This window comes from Nomia melanderi, chromosome 11 (assembly GCF_051020985.1).
Source record: "Nomia melanderi isolate GNS246 chromosome 11, iyNomMela1, whole genome shotgun sequence".
Lineage (NCBI taxonomy): Eukaryota > Metazoa > Arthropoda > Insecta > Hymenoptera > Halictidae > Nomia > Nomia melanderi.
The window spans coordinates 17,898,326-17,919,605 of NC_135009.1; the positions used below are offsets into that span (position 1 = coordinate 17,898,326).

Below are 21,280 nucleotides of genomic sequence, written 5' to 3' on the forward strand. Positions count from 1 at the left end.
GAACGATCATAAGCGGAAACACCCGAAGTGGACACAGTGAGAAACATCACGTAGCCGGTGTTGCTAGGCGGTTTGTCGGAGTCCGATGGAAGGGAAAAATTAAGAGAGAGGGGATAGCCGGTATAAAAGTCGCGTCATCGATGCCGGCGAATCAGTTGTCGAACCAAAGGAAGGGGCTCGTTCGTTTTTCACTTGTTTCGTAGGGACGTCGATTTCAGTGAAAGTTTAAAACCAAAAAACAACGCTGATTCCTCGCATTCGGATATCCGACAGACCGCGGCTTTTCTTCCCGTTGGATTCGTGACAATTGTCGGGAACTCGCGGACACAGACCGAACTCGTGAATTCGTTGACATCGAAGAAACTCTCGTATTCTCTGTGTCTTGCGACCATCCAGAAAGATCGTACCGACATTCATCGTGTCTGTACAACATCTTTGGATCATGGAGGTTTTACCATGCCCCGTCAAAGTGAATTTCAGCAACACCAGAGGTAAATTTTTTCATCGTTACCCTCTCTAGTTCGATGACCGATCGCGTGCTGTACGCATCGTTCGATGATAGCCGATAGATCCTGTCGCAACGCGAACTCGTTCGTTTCAGCTGATTTTACGAATCATACGTGCGCGCGCGCGCGCGCGCGACGCGACCGCACGCACACACGCATCACGTATACACGGCACACGCGTACACAGAGCGTACCAGCGTCACGTACACGCGCGCGCGAGATAAATCGAGGAAGTGGTGGGGGTAATACTGACAATGAGGGTATTACCTATGGAACGAGTAGCGTCTATGTAGAAAGTAGAGGACAGAGGCACGGTTGCGCACCCTTTATTGTCAAAACAAGTCCGTGAGTATTTTCATTACGGAAAGATCTAATCAGTCGTTTATTGTTAGCTGAAACTGTGACCGACGAATTGGATGGAGCTTGCCAGGCACTGGCGAAACGACTCGAAGTCGAGTTGAGAAGAGCAAAACACGCTCAATTGGTGTGCGGGGAAGTACTATTGCCTGCCGATCTCCTATCTAGAATAGCCAGAGAAGTTCTAAGTATGGCAGAAAACGAACCTTGCGGTCTCAGGTAATTTATCTTATCCCTACTCTCTTATTTCGTGCATATCTTTTCCCCTTATCCTAGTCTTTTAACCTATCGTTCGTTTCAGGGGTTGTACTCTATTTATCAACTTTGAAACGGACAATATGTGTCGAAAATTATCAAGAATACAATGCGACCCTAACGCGGTGTCTACCTTTGAACTGTATCTGACCTTGAAACAAGATCACACGTCTTGGCACATCCTGTTACCTCAGTTTTTAAAGTGAGTAACGATATTATGAAAGAACAACGAGGATAGAGAGAGAGAGAGCAAGGAGCAACAAAACAAATAAGTAAATTACTCTACAAGAATCGTGTTTCACGTTATTTCAATTGGTGATTTCGTTGCAGGAATCTTACCAGGGGCGGTACCGTCATGATCAGTAGGGATTTTACTTTGGAAAAGAAAAAATTATACAGATCGTATCAGCAAGTGCAGTGAACATTTCGCTTACATGTAAATCCGCGTCGTTGAATTTTTTATGTAGAATGGGTACGACCATTTTAAGTGATCGATTCGATGTTTATGGGTATTGTATATCGAGTGGACGCTCGGTTTAGAATGACCTAACAAACGTTGTGATTACGAAGAAACGTTTAATGTAAAAGTCAGAAAGGGATGAAGAAAGGGAGAAAGCGTGCATCTGAATCTGTGAAAGAATAAGAGAATATGAGAATGAAAGAGAGAGAGAGAGAGAGAGAGAGAGAGAGAGAGAGAGAGAGACTCGTGACCAGGAACTAAACCAGAAATTTCAACCTAGAACGGGATACGATGAATGCGCATCGATTTCGTACGTATCTGTAAAGTCCCGGAACCTTAAAAAACAATGTACGCTTTCCTCACTGTAAGATGCGTCGAAGATATTCGTGCAATTTGGCTGTGGTTTTATCCGTTAATGTCGTAATCGGTTCAACGAGACTTGATCTACGCAATGAGCTATTGTGATAGTAACACGAAATATAAATTTTAATACTGTTCGAGGCGACGAAAATCGTTTCTATACGCGATTCTTTCTGTTTGCGAGAATTTTCTTACCGACACGTGTAATGACACTTTCAAATATGGACAACACTGGTCACTTGAGCAATTCGTTGTTGATAATTATTTGAAAGCAATCGTTGAATCATTTATTTGTTGGAGCAGAACAGAACGGAACAGAACGGAAGATTAGAAATGTTTGGAATCGCGTACACAAACGCGTTGACCCGATACGCAAGAGGAAACGTGTATTGCTCGATTGTTTCGTTCAACGAAGAGGCCACGCGCAACCGAAATTGATTTGCATTTGACTTTACATTCGCTCAATGTAAATTGGTACGATACGTTTCCATGGCTGTACTTCTCACGTTGCGATATGTTTTCTCCATGAAAAAATGCTTTCTATGAAAGAACTTCTGAACGCACTTTCTTCTCTAATGCGGATGTTTCCAAGACGGAACTGGGTACAGCTTTGAGCAAAAGCATTCCTTTTGAAAACAGAAATTAGGGCTCGAGAAAGCAAGCAGCGATCTTCCACAAGTACATTTAATGCGCGCGCATGGGCGAAAATTTATTAATAATTACATACGAATTATATCTAGTACATCTATCTTTGCGCGCTGTGAGCTCGCGAGTTGCGTGCGCGCGCGTGCGTACGACGATGCATGGATTCGTATAAATAGAGATATGCAATGCGTGCGTGCGTGTGTAACGCGAGCGCGCGCGTTTGTGTATGTGTGGTAGGTAACGTACATATGTATGTATGATATATATATATATATGAATTTATAAGACTGACCAGCGTTGCATATATATATATATATATATATGATAAAATTTGTCAGAATAAGTTTTTGTAGTACAAGAATTACGTGTGCGTTTATCTTCGAAACATCGAGGAAATCGAAGAGGTGCTCTGATACTCGAATATTCGCATATTCGCTTCGCAAATTACATGGATCGAATCATCGAATAAAAGAATCTTCTCGTTTCATTCGAGAGATAAACGAAAAAGAGAAACATAAGGAAACTACTAATGACGTATGTGTGATGTTCGTTTGTATTGTTACTATCGATTACGTAGAAAACAGAGTATAAAATGCTGTTACGTATATTTTGTACTTGAGTAAAAAACTAGAAATAACGAAGAGAAACTAGATACATAGCATATAGAATATTTAATTTTTATATACGTTATTATCGTTGTTTATCGCTTGCTTGGGAACACGACAGAAATGACCAGAAAAACAAATGTAAATGACAAACTTTGATGCGATTGTCTTTTCCGTTGAAGGAGATTTTGTTGATATGCTACCTCGTATTTGTTGAAACGGCTGCCTATGCTTATTACAACTGATCTTTGAAATTTTTTACGTAGCAAGGACTTTGCGTCTTTCCTTCTGTGAGTTCTTCTTTACCACCTACTATATGTGATGTTGATTTTAATTTGTGATCTTACTATTAAATAAGAGACAAGAAATGAATTGTTTCAAATGTTTTAATACACGATACACCATAACATTTTTATTGGCGAATTACTCTAAAATTATACCTTTGCTCCGATAATATTCCAGATGGAGAATTATTCTCGAAACGAATTATCGCGCGAGTCAAGAGAAAAATTTAACAATGCACACCACTATTCAATTCAATTTCATTCAATTCAATTCAATTCAATTCAATTCAATTCAATTCAATTCAATTCAATGAAACTCGGTTGGAACATACCTACATACTTGCTGCTTACTAATTCTGCGTTAAAGATGCGCACACTTTTTATGTACGAACAAGCAAATAAAATGATTTATTTCGTTCGAAAGTACGCAAAACCATCTTCGCACGAGATTCCTCTGCAAGGGCTATTACCGTGGAACGCGGATGGGTAAATAGCAAATACCATCATTGGCCCAAGTCTTTAGCGACCGTTCTCCCCTTGGTTTGCTCGTTTTTCCTATTTCTAATGCAACAGATGAGATTGCAATTTGACTGTGTTACTTTGAATGTATAATTATGCGATCGTTCCGTTTTCTTAATAAAAATTACTTCATTTCAAATGACAATGTAACAATTAGGAAAAGGTGGTGTTTGCGAAACAAACGTTTTCGACAACTTCTGGAACGATCCAACGATCGACGAAGGATGGCTGCGGCTGAATATCAATGTCAATTGGGCGCGACGATTTCTCCGAGATGGGGATCGAAACAGCCTCGTTGAGATTCGAATACGGTTCCAACCACTACGGAGGGGACGATGGAAAGGCAAATTAATGTTAAACAAACATTTCGACGAATAAATAGCTCGAGTTCAACTTGTGGACATATAATTTGGCATTTATCAATATGTACTTGCGTCGAATAGACGTAACCAAAGCGTCCGAAGGCATTGACCGATGAATCGAAACGACCTTCTTTTTCGCTGCCGTTGGCTGATTTCGTTCGCTGCTATTTCAATGATTTCATCGCGAATAGAAACGATCAGGTGTTCCGTCCATTCTTCTCGGACGAATTCCTGCCAGTTTGCTTCCGGAAATTTCGAAGGGGCGAACCGATCAATTGGGTTTGCTTCGAACCTTCGATATTTCATCTTTTCATGAAATATTTCCAAAAACTATATATATATATATATATATATATGTATATATATATGTATATGTATATCTTTTTTTCTTTTGTATGGATCGATACTGGACAAACTTCGTTCGAAATTGCTAGCCAGACCTTTAGGTTTCACGCTTTTTATTGTTTGCTTGATTACAATAGAGCACTTTTATATTTTATTCATTCGTTCGTTCATTTATTGTCATAAATTGTATTTCTTCCGTCTTCTATCGCATATACTTAAGAATAGAGCGCGTGTATAGTACACGGAACAAACGGAATAAGAGTTAATTCGTTGGTATATGAAACATTTGTACATATATATTGTAGTTATAAAATCTCTAGACACATGTTTGCATTTTCACGAATAAATAGCATACGATCAATTTGTTGTACGGATAAGTGTAGTATACACGTAGATCGCAGTATACGGTATACTCCTGATGCACTCCAACTAAAGAAATTCGAATGACCTAACCTCGCGTTTACCGTAAATGCCGAATGCGTTTCATTTGTTTCCGTTGAACGTTTATGCCGCTCGTACACGGTTTCGCACTGAAATCATGAGAGTTTGCTTCTCGCGGACAATTCCGATTCCACTCTGCCGGTGTAATTGGATTGGTTCGACGAAAGATGCGAGTCGATACAATAACTAATCGTAGGTTCGCACTCGTGCTATTTCGCCAAAGAAATACAGAACGGAGAGAACAATAAGACGAGATCTACGGATTTCGTAGTACACCTAAGAGTATTTATTATTTACGTATAGCTTGCTCGACAGACTGGTACGCTAATTACATAGATAATCCTGGTGAAAGACGAACGAACGAACAAATCTGTATCGGCAGAACGATCGCTGCAGTTTAAGAAAAGATCTCGAGTCCTGTACGCGGTATGAGAGTGATCATGCAAAAGAATTTCGGATGCTAATCGTTAGCTTTCGATAATACTGATATATCTCGAATGGTTCACGCAGATCGTAGATCGCTTCTCTTCCTCGTTCGTTCAACGGTAGAGTACCTGCTCGCGACGCGATCGCGCAGGGCTAGAAGGGAATGACGGAGAACAAAGGTGGACATCGTTCGCGTGAAAAGACACGTGTGTCGCCAGCCGCAACGTTCAGGCCATGATGTTTGGTATTATGCCACCAGACACGGGAAGCCCGGTCGTGCCCATTAAAGCTAGGTCTATCTCCCTCGCGGCTTGCCTGCCTTCCGTGATCGCCCAAACGACCAATGACTGTCCACGTCGGCAGTCTGCGTAGAAGAATGCGCGTCGTCGTTGCATTAGTATCGCTTCTTCCTGAAAACTCGGCAACCACCACCGGAAAATCTCTACAACTAACTTACCTCCAGCCGCGTACGTCCCAGTCAAGCTTGTCTCGTATTTACCGGTTGCAGTTTTATAATTGCCCCTCTCGTCCATCGACGCGTCCAGTTCACTCGCAACGTACTTTTCGGGGCCCAAGAATCCCATCGCGAGTAACACCAAATCGCATTTGTACACCTGGCAACACAAATTTCGCGAACCAGACGAAACTTTTCAATAGGAGGCTGACGGTTTTCAACTTTTAACGATACAGATGGAATTCGACGAGTTCTTACCTTCTCCGATCCGGGAACCGTCTCCATCTTCCAACGGCCGTTCTCCATCGCCCATGAAACCGTAACCGTCTTAATACCGCTCACGTGACCATTTCCATCGTCTAAGAATTCCTATTGCCAAACGCGTGTAACGCAACAACATCGAATCAGTAACGTAACATGGTTTCGTACCAGCGATTCCGTCTACTTACTTTACTTAAAGTACTAAACTGACGCGGATCACGGCCGAACTTGAGCGAAACCTCTTCGTGACCGTAGTCCACCTTGAATACGCGTGGAAACTGAGGCCACGGGTTGTCGTCCGATCTCTTACTCGGAGGTTCCGGCAAGATTTCGAAGGTTGTGATAGTTTTGGCACCCTTCGCGGAACAAATAAATCTACGTAAGAAAAAGGAAAAAATTTGGTAATAGGAATAGTTTTACCTGTCGCAACGACGTAGCTATACAATCGCATCCAGTGTCGCCACCGCCTATTATGATAACATCTTTGTCTTTAGCCATCAAACGCATGTCGAGAGGAATGTCGTTTCCCATTTGTTTCTTTTGCCAATGTTCCAAGAAGTTTACCGCGAAATGGATGCCGTCCAGTTGTCGACCAGGTATTTCTAAATCCCTTGGCCATGTCGCTCCGGTGCACAGTAACAACGCGTCGTACTGTTCGCGCAATTCCTGTCGCGAATATCAAAATAAATATCGTTTATCGGAGCTTGTCCGAGCATGAAGGAGAAGCTAACCTTGGCAGAGACGTCTTTCCCAACGTTCACGCCCGTTTTAAAAGTGATCCCTTCCGCGGCGAGAAGGGACACTCTCCTTTGAACGACCTGCTTCGACAGCTTCATCGTCGGTATTCCGTATTGCAGAAGACCACCGATTCGATCGTTTCTCTCGAAAACGGTCACCAAATGTCCCGCCTTGTTCAACTGATGGGCCGCGGCTAAGCCTGCTGGGCCAGAACCGACCACGGCGACGCGGCGACCGGTCCTCGTTTTCGGTGGATGCGGCACGATCCAACCTTGCTCGAACGCGTGATCGATGATCGCGCATTCGATGTTCTTTATAGTGACAGCCGGCTCGGATATTCCCAAAACGCAAGCACCTTCGCACGGGGCGGGGCAAACTCTCCCTGTAAATTCTAACAGCATTTCGATCGGTTAACGCCGGTTCTGTTCCGTCACCTTCTACATACGCGTATCCGGAGCAGCGACACGATCGCACGCAGCATCCGTCGTACCAACCTGGGAAGTTGTTGGTTTGCAGTAATTGATTCAAAGCTTCTTTCCAATTCGACTGAAAAACGAGATCGTTCCATTTTGGAATAATGTTTCCCAATGGACAGCCGTGGCTACTTTGACAGAACGGCACGCCGCACTCCATGCATCTTGCCGCTTGAGTGCGCAACCCTTTCCGGACTCCTTGAAAGTTGTAGATCTCCTCCCAATCGTTTACACGATTTTCAACCGGCCGATACACTCCCGTTTGTCTTTTGTACTTCATAAATCCCCTGGAAACGATATCGCGAGAATGAACCCTCGATAGAGAGAAGGTGGGGGGGGGGCGGTAGGAGAAACTGGATACAACTGGATACAACTGGATACAACTGGATACAACTGGATATATAGGAAGCTCATTCTGCTCTACCACCTTATTTTGTCCAATTTCCGCTGTTCCTTGTCAACGTCCACGATGGCATCCTCGATATCTTTCACTTGGTTGTTTAATGGCTTTTGAGAATTTCCGTTCAGAATCGGTTGCGCGAGTTTCGCTTCCTGAAGCTGTTTCAGTGCACGTTGATACTCGTACGGAAACACCTTGTACAAGAAGAAATATTCAACGATGTTGCGTATCGCGAGTAACTCGCTTCTAACTAGCCAATTCGCGGCACAAAGAACGGAGAGCGTATCGAAAGCGCGAATATACCTTAACGAAACGCGTGGTCGGCTCGGGCCATAGCAACAGAAGATCCTTTGCGATCAGAGAACCAGTCTTTTCGACGAATTCTTCCAAAAGACCTTTCACGTGCGCTATATCTTCCGAGTTGGTCAGAGGTAGCAGCTCCACCATTTCCGGGTTGCATTTACTAAAATAGAATCAATCGAGAATGGAACCTCGTATTATGCCGGAACGATAGGAGATATCGCGTGGGGATTTACCTCTTGAAGGAGCCGTCCACATCCAGCACGTAAGCGATTCCGCCGGACATTCCAGCCGCGAAATTTCGTCCGGTGAGGCCCAGAATAACCGCGCAGCCGCCGGTCATGTATTCGCACCCGTGATCGCCCACACCCTCCACCACAACTGTTGCTCCGCTATTACGAACGCTGAACCTTTCGGCAGCGATACCCCGGAAGTATGCTTTCCCGGAAGTTGCGCCGTACAGACAGACATTGCCAACAATCACATTTGCATCGGAATCAAAGGTGGAATCCTTTGGCGGGTATATCACGATTTCTCCTCCGCAGAGTCCCTGAACATCCGAACAGAGGTCGAACGATAAACGTGTTTCAACGAGCAGCGTGTAAAAGTGTCACGCGCAAGACCGAACGCGAAAGAATATTCTTCGAATTACCTTTCCGACGTAATCGTTCGCGTCCCCTTCGAGCGTAACGTGCACACCTTTGGTCATAAAAGCGCAAAAGCTCTGCCCAGCAGAACCTTTCATCTTTATACGGATACTGTCCTCGGGAAGACCATCTTCGCCGTGCAGTCTACGATCGAGAGAGGTAGCCGATTATACCGACGATCGGAAAGATCGATTTGTCAGAGTGGAGGGAAACAAACGAGACACGGCGTGTCGACTTACTTTGAAATATGATAGCTCAAAGTTGACGCAAATGCCCGGCATTCGTTATTGATGTTCAATTCGATGTCGACGCGGTTACGTTTTCCATCCAACACGTCCCTCGCTAATTCGATCGCACGATTGTCTAATCTATTTTCTAGCTGAAAGTCTTGCGTCATCGATCCACCCTTAATGTTCACTCCGGGTCGGAGTTGGAGCGCGCTGCGCAAAATATTGTCGAAACTTAGCGTTCTAGCTTTCTCGATGGACAGATTTTTCCGAACTCTCAACAGATCCGTACGTCCGATCAGATCTTGAAACTTACGGATTCCTAAGGTGGCCATGTAAGAGCGTACCTGTCGAAACAGAGAAGCAAACGATGCTCGAATTCGCTCGGTCGCGACGATTCTCCTAAATGTATTCCTCCTCACATACCTCTTCCGCTAAAGCGAAGAAAAAGTTGATCACTTGCTCCGGTTTCCCTTCGAATTTCTTCCGCAGCGCAGGATCTTGGGTCGCGATACCCACGGGGCAGGTGTTCAGATGACACTTTCTCATCATTGTGCAGCCCATGGAAATCAAAGGTGCCGTGCTGAATCCAAATTCGTCCGCGCCCAATAGAGCCGCCACCACGATGTCGAATCCTGTCCGCAACTGTCCATCCGCCTGAACCACGACTCGCGAGCGCAGATTATTCAAGGTTAGAACTTGATGAGTTTCCGCGACTCCCAACTCCCACGGTAAACCTGCGGATTTGATTCCCGTCCAACTGCTCGCACCGGTTCCACCGTCATGACCAGATATCACTATATGCTCCGCTTTCCCCTGTTCCCATCGAACACGCGCACACGGATGAGAGAAGGTTAGGACAGGTTCCGCGGTCGAGCAAACGGATCGTAGATCGTAACGTTACCTTTGCCACGCCTGCCGCGACTACGCCCACTCCTACCTCGGAGACCAGTTTCACGGAAATACGAGCGTTGGGGTTTGCGCATTTCAAATCGTAAATCAGTTCGGCGAGATCTTCGATCGAATAGATGTCGTGATGAGGTGGCGGCGAGATCAGCCCCACGCCGGGTACCGAATGCCTGGTCGCAGCGATTTCAGCGGTCACCTGCGCAGAGAGGTCCGACGATACTTTGTCGTATCGAGTTTCTCCTATATTACTTGCATCCCTTACCTTGTAGCCAGGCAATTCGCCGCCTTCTCCAGGCTTGGCCCCTTGCGCCATTTTAATCTGAAGGTCGTCGGCGTTTGCCAAATAGCTCGAAGTTACTCCGAAGCGACCGCTGGCAACTTGTTTGATGGCCGATCGTTTATTCCATTCTGGATCTTGATCGAGATATCTGCAGGAAAGAAACATCCAAGCGTTATTTCGCGCGATATCCTGTTAAGCGTGTAGACGTATCGTCTTATAGGTGGTTTTTACCTATCAGCATTTTCACCTCCCTCGCCAGTGTTCGATTTGCCTCCGATACGATTCATAGCAATCGCTAAAGTTGAGTGCGCTTCCATCGAAATACTTCCGAAGCTCATAGCACCGGTTGCAAACCGTTTCACGATTTCGGAGGCAGGTTCGACTTGTTCGATGGGTATCGAGTTTTCCGAGGTTTCGAGAAATTCCAGTTGACCTCGCAACGTACAGGCCCTGACCATCTCCATCGTTGTCTTTCTATATTTTTCGTAGGCATTCTGGTTTTTCGAATTCACGTAATCCTATAAATTTACCAAGAGAAATTTAGCATGCGGCCACCATCTTGCGGGTAGGAGGATGGTATCGCCTGTCGAAACCCACCTGCAGATTGGCAACGCTGTCAGGGTCATTTATGTGTTTCTCTCCACCCGCGCGCCAATGGTAAATTCCTGGATTGCGAATAACGAGCATGTCCAGCGATTTATTCCAATAGGTGATCTGATGCCTTTCGTACGCTTCTTTCGCTAAAATGTCGAAGGTGACACCACCGATACGGGATTGCGTGCCCTAACGAGTATCACAGATCGAGAAATGAGCACAGTATTCGTTCAGGCGAGTTGCGAGGGGTCTCGTCGTTCAGTTGGGAATCGCAGTGCGCGGTACATCATTCAGAAAATTTAATCACGGATCGTGAATTCATTAATTGGATCCAGTTTCTAATCACGCGTACCTCTCGATCGCGCGTCCCGTTCAACCGAAGCGAGCGATATTCCGTGAACCGAAAGGGGAACGTACCTTGAAACACTTGTTGATCACCTCATCGGACAGGCCAACCGCTTCAAAAATTTGTGCTCCTTTGTACGATTGCAACGTGGAGATGCCCATCTTTGCCATTACCTTTGCTATACCCCTCTCCATCGCTTCCGCGTAGTTCTGCGAGAGAGAACAAGTTCCGAAAAAGGATCTATGCGATCTATCTATCTAAACGAAACTATGGAAGAGCGAGTAAGTGAACCGTCTACCGCGAACATACCGCGCACAAAGCATTGTCGGTCAACGACGAATCGAGTACGCCGTCCGCTCGAAGGTTTCTCGCCATTTCGAAGACAAGATACGGGCAGATCGCGTCCGCTCCGTAACCCAGAAGTAAACAAATCTGATGCACCTCCCTGGCTTCGGCCGTCTCGACGATCAAGCCGACCTTCATGCGTTGTCTCTCCTCGATTAAATTATGATGCACCGCACCGAGGGTCAACAGACTGCTGACAGGCACTCTGCGAAGACACCGCGGTGAATTATCGTGCCCGGGGATCCGCGACTCGCGGACCGATGTACGCGATATTCTTGAAACGATAACGATAACGCGTCAAGACCTTCGAAATCGGCGCGATCGATTCTCACCTGTCAGGCCCTCCACGGCGATCGGAAAGAATCAAGAACTGGTAGCCCTCTTTCGCCGCTTGATTCGCTTCGCGGTTCACGCGATCCAACGTATCCAACAAACCGGACGGACCGTCTTCCACGGGGTACGTCATGTCGATCAGTTTGCTCTTCCAGCCGCGATATTTCGTTCCTTTGATCACCTCTAGATCCTCCAACGATAGTATCGGTTGCGGCAAAAATAATCGATGCACTTGCAACTCGTTTGGCTCCAAGATGTTACTCTCGGGTCCGATGGGACAAAGCATCGACATGACGATTTTCTCTCGGAACGGATCGATCGGCGGGTTCGTTACCTGAACACGACGTTCGACGTTAAGAAGAAAGCGGTGTTATCGAAAAACATCGTGGAACAAGAAAAGCGAAACATTAGAAGAGAGACTACCCATTAGCGAGAAACCTACCTGCGCGAACAGTTGTTTGAAATAGTCATAGATGAGCGGCTGAAATTGGGAAAGGCAAGCGAGCGGTGCATCGTTTCCCATGGAGCCCAACGCTTCTTTTCTGAACGATCATTGGACAGAGAAAACGATATTAACGGAGACACGGAGCAAAATAGGCGCGCTGTCTCAAACAATTGACGCTACCGTTCAGATGGAATGTCACACGACAGATGCGAAAACTGTTTGGTTCGAGACACGACGCGTGTTCACGTACTTGGATTGCATCATCGGTAGAAGCAACATGTTGATGGTCTCCAGCGTGTATCCGTAGAGAGAGAGCCTCTTGTCGCCTCCCCAGACCCGATTCACAGCGGACACGGGATTCGCGTCGCTCGATTCTTTTCTCTCGATTGTCCGGTGCTCCGACGTTACCGCCGTTCGGCTTCTACCGTTGTCCGCGGCACGCAACTCCTCCATCGTGATCTGCGAGAATCCAAGCAAAGTTGATTGCAACGCGGTACGCGTAGAGGGCATAAATCGTAGCTAAGAATACGAGTACGAGTACGATTACGAACACGAAACTCACCATCTTGTTATTCGGGCAAAAAGGTTTGCGGAAGCAAAAACAAATGAATTCGTTTCGTGTTAAAGCTTTCGATGATTTTCAAGATACGAGTAAAGTCAGGGGGGAAGAACAGTTTTATCGAGAGGAAGATGGAGAGAAGATGGAGAGAAGATGGAGAGAAGATGGAGAGAAGATGGAGAGAAGATGGAGAGAAGATGGAGAGAAGATGGAGAGAAGGTGGAGAGAAGGTGGAGAGAAGATGGAGAGAAGAGGGAGAAAATACAACGATACCGTACCTGATCTTTCAACCACTTCGAGTGAGGTCTGCTTCTAGCTATCTGCAACTTTAGTTCAACGTCCTGTATAATCTTCTTCTCGAGAGTGTCGACGAGGAGCATTCTTCCGGGCTTCAAACGACTCTGCAAATAAAACGAGACGCAAATAATCATTGTTGAACAGCATGTGCAACCATTCAACGGTCACACGACGGCACTCGATGACGATCCTACGAAGAAAACTATACAAACCTACGTCCTAAATGAGAAATTATACATCACACATGACATGTTTAAAAATAAATAAAACACAATATGATCCTCTAACTGCGTAAACTGCGTACTAAAGCGATATGCTCGGAACGAATTATGAGAGACGGGGCCTTGTTTTTAACGAGATGTATCTTTCCTGTAATTTTCAGTTGACAGATAGGCGGGTAAAACGTGTCGAGGAATGCCCGAGACCGATTCGCGTCGGACGTGTATCGTTGTACATCGTGTCACCCGCAGAGCTGATCGCGAATTGGCCACGAGCGCAGTTTCTCGGGGAGACTGGATAGGAGAGAAATAGGGACGAGACGTGGCGAGGAAGGAAGAGCAAAGGGGGCTGCGACAGGACGAAAGGTCCAAAGAATAGGATAAGAATAATAGGCGAATAAACGACACGTTTGGAGGAGTAAATAAGTAAGATTATCGGTATGTTCCGGTATTGGCTAACTAAAAGAAACGAGCCCGCTGCCTTTGATAATGCGTTCTCGAATCGACCCAAATTCGATCCAGAAGTTAAGAAAGGTTTTCTCCTTGCACACACAGTCTTCCTCCTAGAGCTGAAATGTCGTATGTCGCATAGAATAGAGAAGGAGAGCACATTGGAGCGCTTAGATGCAATCGTCCGCTAAAAGTCAATTCGACTAAACAATTTTTCCGGAAGGTAGGCCTGATCGGTGGTGATGTGTCTACTTCCTCGTTTACCTTCAGGATTACATTGCTGGGCGGAGTATCATAGACGCCCACTTCGGACGCCATCACCATCATGTTATCCTTAGTGACGTAGAAGCGCGACGGGCGCAGGCCGTTTCTGCCAAACAAAAATTCAAAAAAATCTTTTGTATTACCACCTCAGTGTCGCGCGTCATTATCAACTGAGACTATATTCTTGTTCGTTTTCTCGTATTGTCTTCCTGTTAGCACTCGTTTGCGTATGCGTGTCTACGCATACACGTGTACAGGTATACGTACTGCTACACACACATATACTCGTGTATATATAGACACACGCATACATCTATATATACACATACACATTAAACATACATTTATATATAAAAATCTCTCTCTCCCTCTCTTTCGCTCTCTCGCTCTCACTCTCGTTCATGCTATCGCTCTCCTCGTAGGCATGTCACACACCGCGCGTACTCGTGTATTTACTTTTTCTTTTTCTTTTTCTTTTTCTTTTTCTTTTTCTTTTTCTCTTTCTCGTTGGCTACCCCAATTCGCAGTCCATTCAATGCACGCATGCGTTAAAATCCACTCAAATTTCAAAGAACCTACACGTTTCCGAATTATAACGAGAAAATCCGATATCTCTATGTCTCTGCGAGTGTACTCGTTGATTCTCTTTTTCGCATTTCGATCCAGTTTTCATACCATTTCGTCCAGCTCTACTTCACCTCGGCACATCGAGCGATCCGTCCGTATATACTTGACGCGAGTTCAATGTATCGGTCACCGATACAGGGGGGGGGGGGCTGTATCGATACATCGGAGAGAACGAACGCACACAAAGATGTACGGATGAGTAGGAGAAACGGGGGATAAGACGGGTGGTGTTTCGGTTGCATATCGGTTGGAAAACAGTGTCAACGGTCACTAGCGTGCCGCCAGTTGAGCCGCTGCGGACACAACGTAGGAACTTTGAGCAAGTTTTAGCGAGTCGTCGATCAACTTGTCCTACTATCGATTCTTTCGGTGAAAATCTGTTAAAACGGAAATCGTAGGTTCGTCGTGTGGTTCGCGTGTTCGAGGAGAGCGAAGAAAACGGGCAAAACGGTCGAAACGGTCGAAACGGTCGAAACGGGTAAAAAGCACGTGGCTATTCGAATAGGAGAAAATGAAGACTGTTAGTTTCTACCTGTCGAGAATAGCGCCAACGTAACGGCCATCGGTAAAGGTCAAGAGGGCCGGCCCATCCCAAGGCTCCATTGCGCAAGCAGCCCAATGATAAAAGTCTCGTTTCTCGGTTGCCATGGTCAAGTCGTTCTGCCAAGCCTCGGGGACCATCGTCATCACAGCCTAAACGCGACATTCGTGTTGGTTGTTAATCGCGAGCGGATTTACGAACGAGCGTAAGCGTTTAATTCCAAAGAAACTTGAAATAAGGAATAGAAGATTCCGAACAGCGAACACGAGCATCGAAACGAGCATCGAAACGAGCATCGAAACGAGAGCGCGTTCACGTACCTCCGGCAAAGATCGTTGGCCCACCATCACTAAAAATTCCAGAACGCAGTCGGCCGCTCCGGAATCGGACAAATTCGGCTCCACCACGGGATACAGCTGTTTCAACTGATCGCCGTACAGCTTGCTGCTCATCACGCCTTCTCGGGCTTTCATGAAGTTCACGTTGCCTCTCAACGTGTTGATTTCTCCGTTGTGCGCCAATAAACTACGAAACCGGAAAACTCGCGTTATTCCCCTCGCGGTAGGAAAGCGAACTCTGCGCGATCGGTGCAGATCGCCAACTTACCGAAGAGGGTGCGCCCTTTCCCAGCTAGGGAACGTGTTGGTGGAGAATCTCGTGTGAACCAGCGCCAGATACGTCTCGAATTTCGGGGACTGTATCGGGAGCAGAGACGTATCGATGAATAAACGAACGAACGGAACCGCGATTTTCGACGGACTTTACGCGCACTTTTTATTCACCTTCAAATCCAGAAAATACAGCCATAGTTGATCCGCCGTCAGTTGACCTTTGTAGACGATAGTTCGCACGGAGAGCGAACATATGTAGTACCTAATTCCTGGCCGCGGTATGCAGTGAGACGATCTCTTTCTCAGTACGAAAACCTGTGATTTAAAATAACAAGTACGAAACTATCGAGTCTGGGAAACTGGCCGAACACGCTGTAATCGCATAATACGATGGTCAACGATGATATTTATAATGACATTATTATTATTAATTGTTATAACCGACGATAACGATAATGCTAATGATAATGATAATAATAAAGCGACGATGACGAGCACGACGATTATGATAATGAGAATAATCACTGTGTCAACGATGACGTCGACAACAACGATAGCATTTCCGAACGTTACCGTCGGTCAACAATGAATTAAACGCGAGTCGCTTATTCGACGATTCACGGCGAGTAAACGAGAAACGGGTGGGTAACGATCGTTCGTGTCCGAAATGTCCAGTTTACCTGACGTTCCAGAGTGATATCGTCCTGATCGCCGGTAACGAACACTTGACGCATGTAAGGCTCGCTCTTCTGTGCCACTCGACCGATCTTTGTGTTATCGGTGGGAACGTCGCGCCAACAAATCACCTGCGAAACGAACCATTCGCAAATGTATAATGTCGCCGCGAGAAAGAATCGTAGAAATCGAAACGATTTCGTACCCTCAGGTTGCATTCGTCGGCCAACTTCTCGAACTGCTCCTCCGTTTGCTCGTGCGAATTTTTGTCCAAGAATAGTATACCCGTAGCGTAACGGCCACACGGTGGCAGTTGAACGTTTTGTTGTTCGCTGAAAAAATCATATCGCTCGTTTCACCAATGGAGAACGAGGATTGCTCGGAAGGAAGGTTATTTTCAAGGCGAAAGCGCCACGGAAAAACTAGAATAATCTAAATAGAATGTTGTTTATCGGTAGGCGCGTTTTTCGTTCGTAACGCGTCGCCGCGGCGATCCGCGCAAATTTACTCGGGGTTTTACACGTTTTCGTCTGCTCGATTCCTTTCCCTTCTCGACAGTTGGAAGCGTCCTCGACGCGTCGTTCGAACCGAGGAAAACGTCGGACTCGTCAATTTGGAAATCGCGCGAGCGATTCGCGAAACGAGAAAACTCGACCTCGACCGCGACCGTGGCCATGATCGTAACCGTGAATTAGAACACGAAGGCTAATCGGAAGGGAGTATTTAGAGGATCGAGAGGAAAGAGGGAAACGGGGAAAGGGGAAAGGGGAAAGGGGAAAGGGCAAAGGGGAAAGGGGACGGAGGAAAAACGAGTAGATGGAAACGGAATCGCGGTCGCGTCGCCGATGCTATTCGGTAATAATAGGAAACGATAAGGAGGTAAACAGGCAATAATTACTGCGACGCAGAAACGTAACGCGATAACCTCGAAAATACGATGCCGTGAACTCGCTACAGTGATGAAACTGAACGCGTCGTTGGCAATGTAGTGCGTCAGAGAGTCGATAAAAACGGAGGATCGGAGTAACGGAGCATAAATCCTGGTTATCTCTTACCGAACGTGATCCGCGTAATAGTCGTGTGGAATTGCGCAAAGAACACCGGCTCCGTCTCCGGTGTCGTTATCGCAAGCGCAAGCACCGCGATGGTTCATGCGAGCAGATAGAGTCTCCGCATCGCGGACGATCTGCAAACAGATTGTAAACGTTTAATCCCGATTCGGCTCGAGGAACCAACGTTGCCTGTCGCCGAGCGATTTCGCCGAGCGATTTCGCCGAGCGATTTCCCCGCGAATCGGTTCGAGGTTAGCTGGCTCACCTTGTGCGATCTCTTTCCGTCTATGGCCACGATGAATCCGACTCCGCAAGCATCCTTCTCGAGGGATGGGTCGTACAGAGCCTGTTTTCGAGGAAGCGACCAACGCTCGTCCCCATTCATATTTTCCATCTGAAACAAGTATCGGACGGGAACCGTTCCCTACAACCTGTACCGCACACTTTTCTCGGCTAACGAGCTTCGCGACACTCGGAATCGAATCGAATCGAATCGATCGGCGTCTACTATATTTTTATCGATTCGGCGCCACTTTCATCGGCAATATATTACAGATACCGATATCGATATGTAACCGACACCGACACAAATACCGACATTGACATCGATGCCTGACATTGATATCGATACGGATAAATCGCATCCTGTTATATAAATCTCTGCGCATTATTTAAACGTTGACTGCAATCGGGAAAACGTATACGTTCGGAGGTTTAACGTAACCGCGCTCTCCTCTCTTTTGCTCGAGACACGAGCGTTGCGAATTTCGTTGGGAAAAACTGATACGATACCGCTGATAGAAAGGTCATCTCGAAGATGACTCGAGATCCGAGCGATCGTTACTCGAGTTGCCCGCAACCGTACTTACGACTCTGCTTACTTCTCTCGAAGGTATCGCGCGGGATTCCAGCGACCCGACCACCAACGAATCGCGATCGAAAGAACCGACGGCTGGCAAACGCGTATCGAGAGCTGGTTCGCGAGCCTGCTTCCTCTAGCAGTAAATCGCTCGGCAACCGTAGTCTTCCGTTGGTTGCGTCGCGCATCGTTCTTCGGATATTTAGCTCGGCGTTCCGCAATTGTTCGCATACTTTCGGCATTCCTTGCCGCGCGTATCGTTTCCTCCAGAAACGCGGAAAACATTCTTACGCGAGCGATTTCCTCGAGATTCGAGACCGCTTCGGTCGACGTGTCGTCTTCTGCAGTCGGAGAGCAGTCTGTTTCAACGCGAAACGTAAATAATGCATCGGCGCGATAATTAATCGCGTGTGCCGATCCTAGACGCTCGATAATTGACTCGAGAGCGCGTATACGCCGCTTATTTTTGTTCGAATTGCGTTTCTTCGAGATCACGAGATAACTTTGGCAAAGAGCGCGCCAATCGATTGAAATTTCAAAGAGATTCTCTCCCGTTCTCGCCGTTTCTTTCCGTGGTGCGCCGTGTCGCAGTTTGCGACGCTCTCCTGTTCCTCTTTGATCCTTTTTTATCCTGTTCGATCCTGTTTTATCCGGCAAGCGACGCGCGTCTCGTTATACCCAACTACTTACCTATACGGATCGGCAATGCGGATATCTCCGTTCGATCGGTCCGTGTTTTGCCAAATCGTAAATATCGCCAAGAGCGCATTCGATTCGTCCAACTCCGTCTTCTCGTTCCTTGGTTTCCGTCGCATCCCATAACCGTCCGGATTCTTACTTTCGTTCGTTACACGATTCCTACGGCCTACTTTGAATCGGAAATTCTCTCCGTTTCCTCGACAATGTTCGCTTTCCAAGCGAGTCGAGTCGATCGCATCGTTGAAACGTCAACTCGACGTGTCTATACAACGGTATAGAAGCGTCTCCGAGAAATCAATGTTTTCCTCTGCTATAGTTACGCGCAACGTCCACGGCTGACGACTATCAATTACCGATTACCCATTACCACCTAGCCGTTAACAATCGACATTGCGTCGCGAGTTATTCGAGAAAATTGTCATCTTAGTTTACCAGACAAAATTCAATGTACGCATTCGAAACAACGGATCTCGACGAGACATATTTTCCGTCTGCTCGGCAGCTACCGATAGCAGCTTAGCTGCTGGCAATATTTGGTTCGATGCCAAACCTCCGATACAACCTGGAAAACGCTCGGTTTCCCTTAAAATACATTTCTATTTTGGCAACGTGAAAGTCATTGATAACGACGCGACTAGACTAGTTTCAGTATTCCGTCTACTCGACGCTGTGCATCGTGCACGGTATGCACACGTAAAATAAACTAAACGTCCGTACAGTTGCTTCCCTCTGATTTCGGAACATGGAGGATTCGAGCGTGGACTTGCTAAGAATGCCTGTGGCGTTTCAACGGAGAACACGAGTATCCTACAGCGTATTATATTACATTATATGCTCGTCGACCGACAGAACGATGAAAATCTTTCCTTTTTCGAGCGTGTTTGGACGCTGTGCAACGTTCACGGCTGGCTTAGGTCTTCCTCTCAACGCACGTAACAAATCCCCCCCACCAACTCTCGGAGTCGCGCACGCGAGCGAGTCGGCCTCGCGAATATATATACTAGCTTTACTCGGTTCGGAATACGATATATTTACGACGAATCGTGTATTAGAAATTTTCCAATGCTGCATAACCTTCGAAAATAATTATCTTCCGACACTTACCGAATATTAATTGAAACGATAATAATCTGATAACGATTGGCGGGAATTCCTGACGAGACCCGACGACAGACCCGACGACAGACCCGACGAGACCAGACGAGACCAGACGAGACCAGACGAGACGAGACGAGACGAGACGGGGCGAGATATATTTAAAGAGTCGGATATGTCGAGTGCACGATTTGTCCCAACTATGACCGTATCGATGAATTTTTTAGCAAAACTTGACAGATTTCTGAAACATAGATGTACTTTAACCACTGTTCGAAGACTGAACTACGCAGCTCGATGCGCACTCGAGTGTATCGATTTTTCAACGAGAAAGCATATACGTCCGCGATATGTACGGTCACGACCGAGAACAATCCACGAATCTATAGGAACGATTGGTAACGTGCTACCGATAATATTCATCGGTTCGCCAAGTTCACCAGGCTCGGCGGAAGACTCTCGGAACTTTTACACGAATTTCCTTCGATGGATTCGCATCTTTCGTTTCCACCCGTCTAGGTAGAAACGCACGGAAGGAAGACCTAACCAGACCAGACTACGGCTTTCGATTGGTACGATGCGGTGACACGTGCTACATTGCCAATAGCGTAGAAAAATGCGAAACGGGTGAAACGTGCGAACGTACTAACGGTGTATCGCTCCTCCGAAAAGTACGAACGTACAACGTCGAAATTCGTCGAGTCCGCAGACTAGAAACTAGAAAGTTCAAGCTATTACGCGGCGGCGAATATGTCGCGTAAACAAACCTTGGAACATTTGCAAAGTTATCTTGCAGAAACGAAATCACCGATTAGGTTTTCCATATGCAAATCGTTTCCTGCGCCTCGATCTGTTATATACGCGTACACGTACATATTCGTACGAGCACTGACATGCATGTACACTCCTGGGATGTTCATTAAACTCGACTAGATCGAAATCGCATCGCAACTGCGAAAAACAAATGTCCCGAAATAATTCGATCCGAGAATAAATCATTTTGATTATTGACTCTT

At 46.3% G+C, this 21,280-nt stretch overlaps 2 protein-coding genes across 7 annotated transcripts in view; one reads left to right on the plus strand and one right to left on the minus strand.

Annotated features, from left to right (window-relative positions):
* Window positions 1–67: 67 nt before the first annotated feature.
* Window positions 68–3,560, plus strand: LOC116432040 (protein charybde). Of its 2 annotated transcripts, none has more exons than XR_004236050.2 (4): window positions 68–491; window positions 899–1,082; window positions 1,165–1,390; window positions 1,449–3,560. XR_004236050.2 is itself a non-coding variant. In XM_031988330.2 (4 exons), the coding sequence occupies exons 1-4, from the start codon at window positions 443–445 to the stop codon at window positions 1,537–1,539; spliced, it is 480 nt and encodes a 159-aa protein (XP_031844190.1). In that variant the 5' UTR covers window positions 68–442; the 3' UTR covers window positions 1,540–3,560. The 2 variants fall into 2 exon arrangements, 1 of the variants encoding a protein (XP_031844190.1); XM_031988330.2 differs by having other exon boundaries at window positions 1,165–1,320.
* A 1,234-nt stretch (window positions 3,561–4,794) lies between these two features.
* LOC116432027 (uncharacterized) overlaps window positions 4,795–21,280 on the minus strand; it is a 17,045-nt gene continuing 559 nt past the window's right edge. For 2 of the 5 annotated variants that reach the window (XM_076372386.1, XM_076372383.1), the window contains exons 2-33: window positions 17,877–18,005; window positions 17,615–17,745; window positions 16,765–16,891; window positions 16,565–16,690; window positions 16,056–16,199; window positions 15,880–15,968; window positions 15,594–15,798; window positions 15,265–15,425; window positions 14,106–14,211; window positions 13,155–13,277; window positions 12,568–12,776; window positions 12,315–12,414; window positions 11,872–12,206; window positions 11,504–11,744; window positions 11,266–11,403; window positions 10,852–11,037; window positions 10,486–10,772; window positions 10,237–10,402; window positions 9,970–10,170; window positions 9,492–9,881; window positions 9,078–9,412; window positions 8,844–8,982; window positions 8,428–8,741; window positions 8,195–8,354; window positions 7,919–8,085; window positions 7,513–7,778; window positions 7,012–7,409; window positions 6,701–6,946; window positions 6,469–6,636; window positions 6,278–6,388; window positions 6,023–6,179; window positions 4,795–5,929 (exon numbers count right to left, since the gene is read on the minus strand). In XM_076372386.1, coding sequence (XP_076228501.1) covers window positions 5,793–5,929; window positions 6,023–6,179; window positions 6,278–6,388; window positions 6,469–6,636; window positions 6,701–6,946; window positions 7,012–7,409; window positions 7,513–7,778; window positions 7,919–8,085; window positions 8,195–8,354; window positions 8,428–8,741; window positions 8,844–8,982; window positions 9,078–9,412; window positions 9,492–9,881; window positions 9,970–10,170; window positions 10,237–10,402; window positions 10,486–10,772; window positions 10,852–11,037; window positions 11,266–11,403; window positions 11,504–11,744; window positions 11,872–12,206; window positions 12,315–12,414; window positions 12,568–12,776; window positions 13,155–13,277; window positions 14,106–14,211; window positions 15,265–15,425; window positions 15,594–15,798; window positions 15,880–15,968; window positions 16,056–16,199; window positions 16,565–16,690; window positions 16,765–16,891; window positions 17,615–17,745; window positions 17,877–18,005 — 6,192 coding nt within the window. In that variant the 3' untranslated portion in view covers window positions 4,795–5,792. Of the gene's footprint in view, window positions 5,930–6,022; window positions 6,180–6,277; window positions 6,389–6,468; window positions 6,637–6,700; window positions 6,947–7,011; window positions 7,410–7,512; window positions 7,779–7,918; window positions 8,086–8,194; window positions 8,355–8,427; window positions 8,742–8,843; window positions 8,983–9,077; window positions 9,413–9,491; window positions 9,882–9,969; window positions 10,171–10,236; window positions 10,403–10,485; window positions 10,773–10,851; window positions 11,038–11,265; window positions 11,404–11,503; window positions 11,745–11,871; window positions 12,207–12,314; window positions 12,415–12,567; window positions 12,777–13,154; window positions 13,278–14,105; window positions 14,212–15,264; window positions 15,426–15,593; window positions 15,799–15,879; window positions 15,969–16,055; window positions 16,200–16,564; window positions 16,691–16,764; window positions 16,892–17,614; window positions 17,746–17,876; window positions 18,006–18,403; window positions 18,524–19,160; window positions 20,220–20,273; window positions 20,509–21,280 lie in introns of those variants that run through there. The other 3 variants (XM_076372384.1, XM_076372385.1, XM_031988290.2) reach the window with 3 other exon arrangements.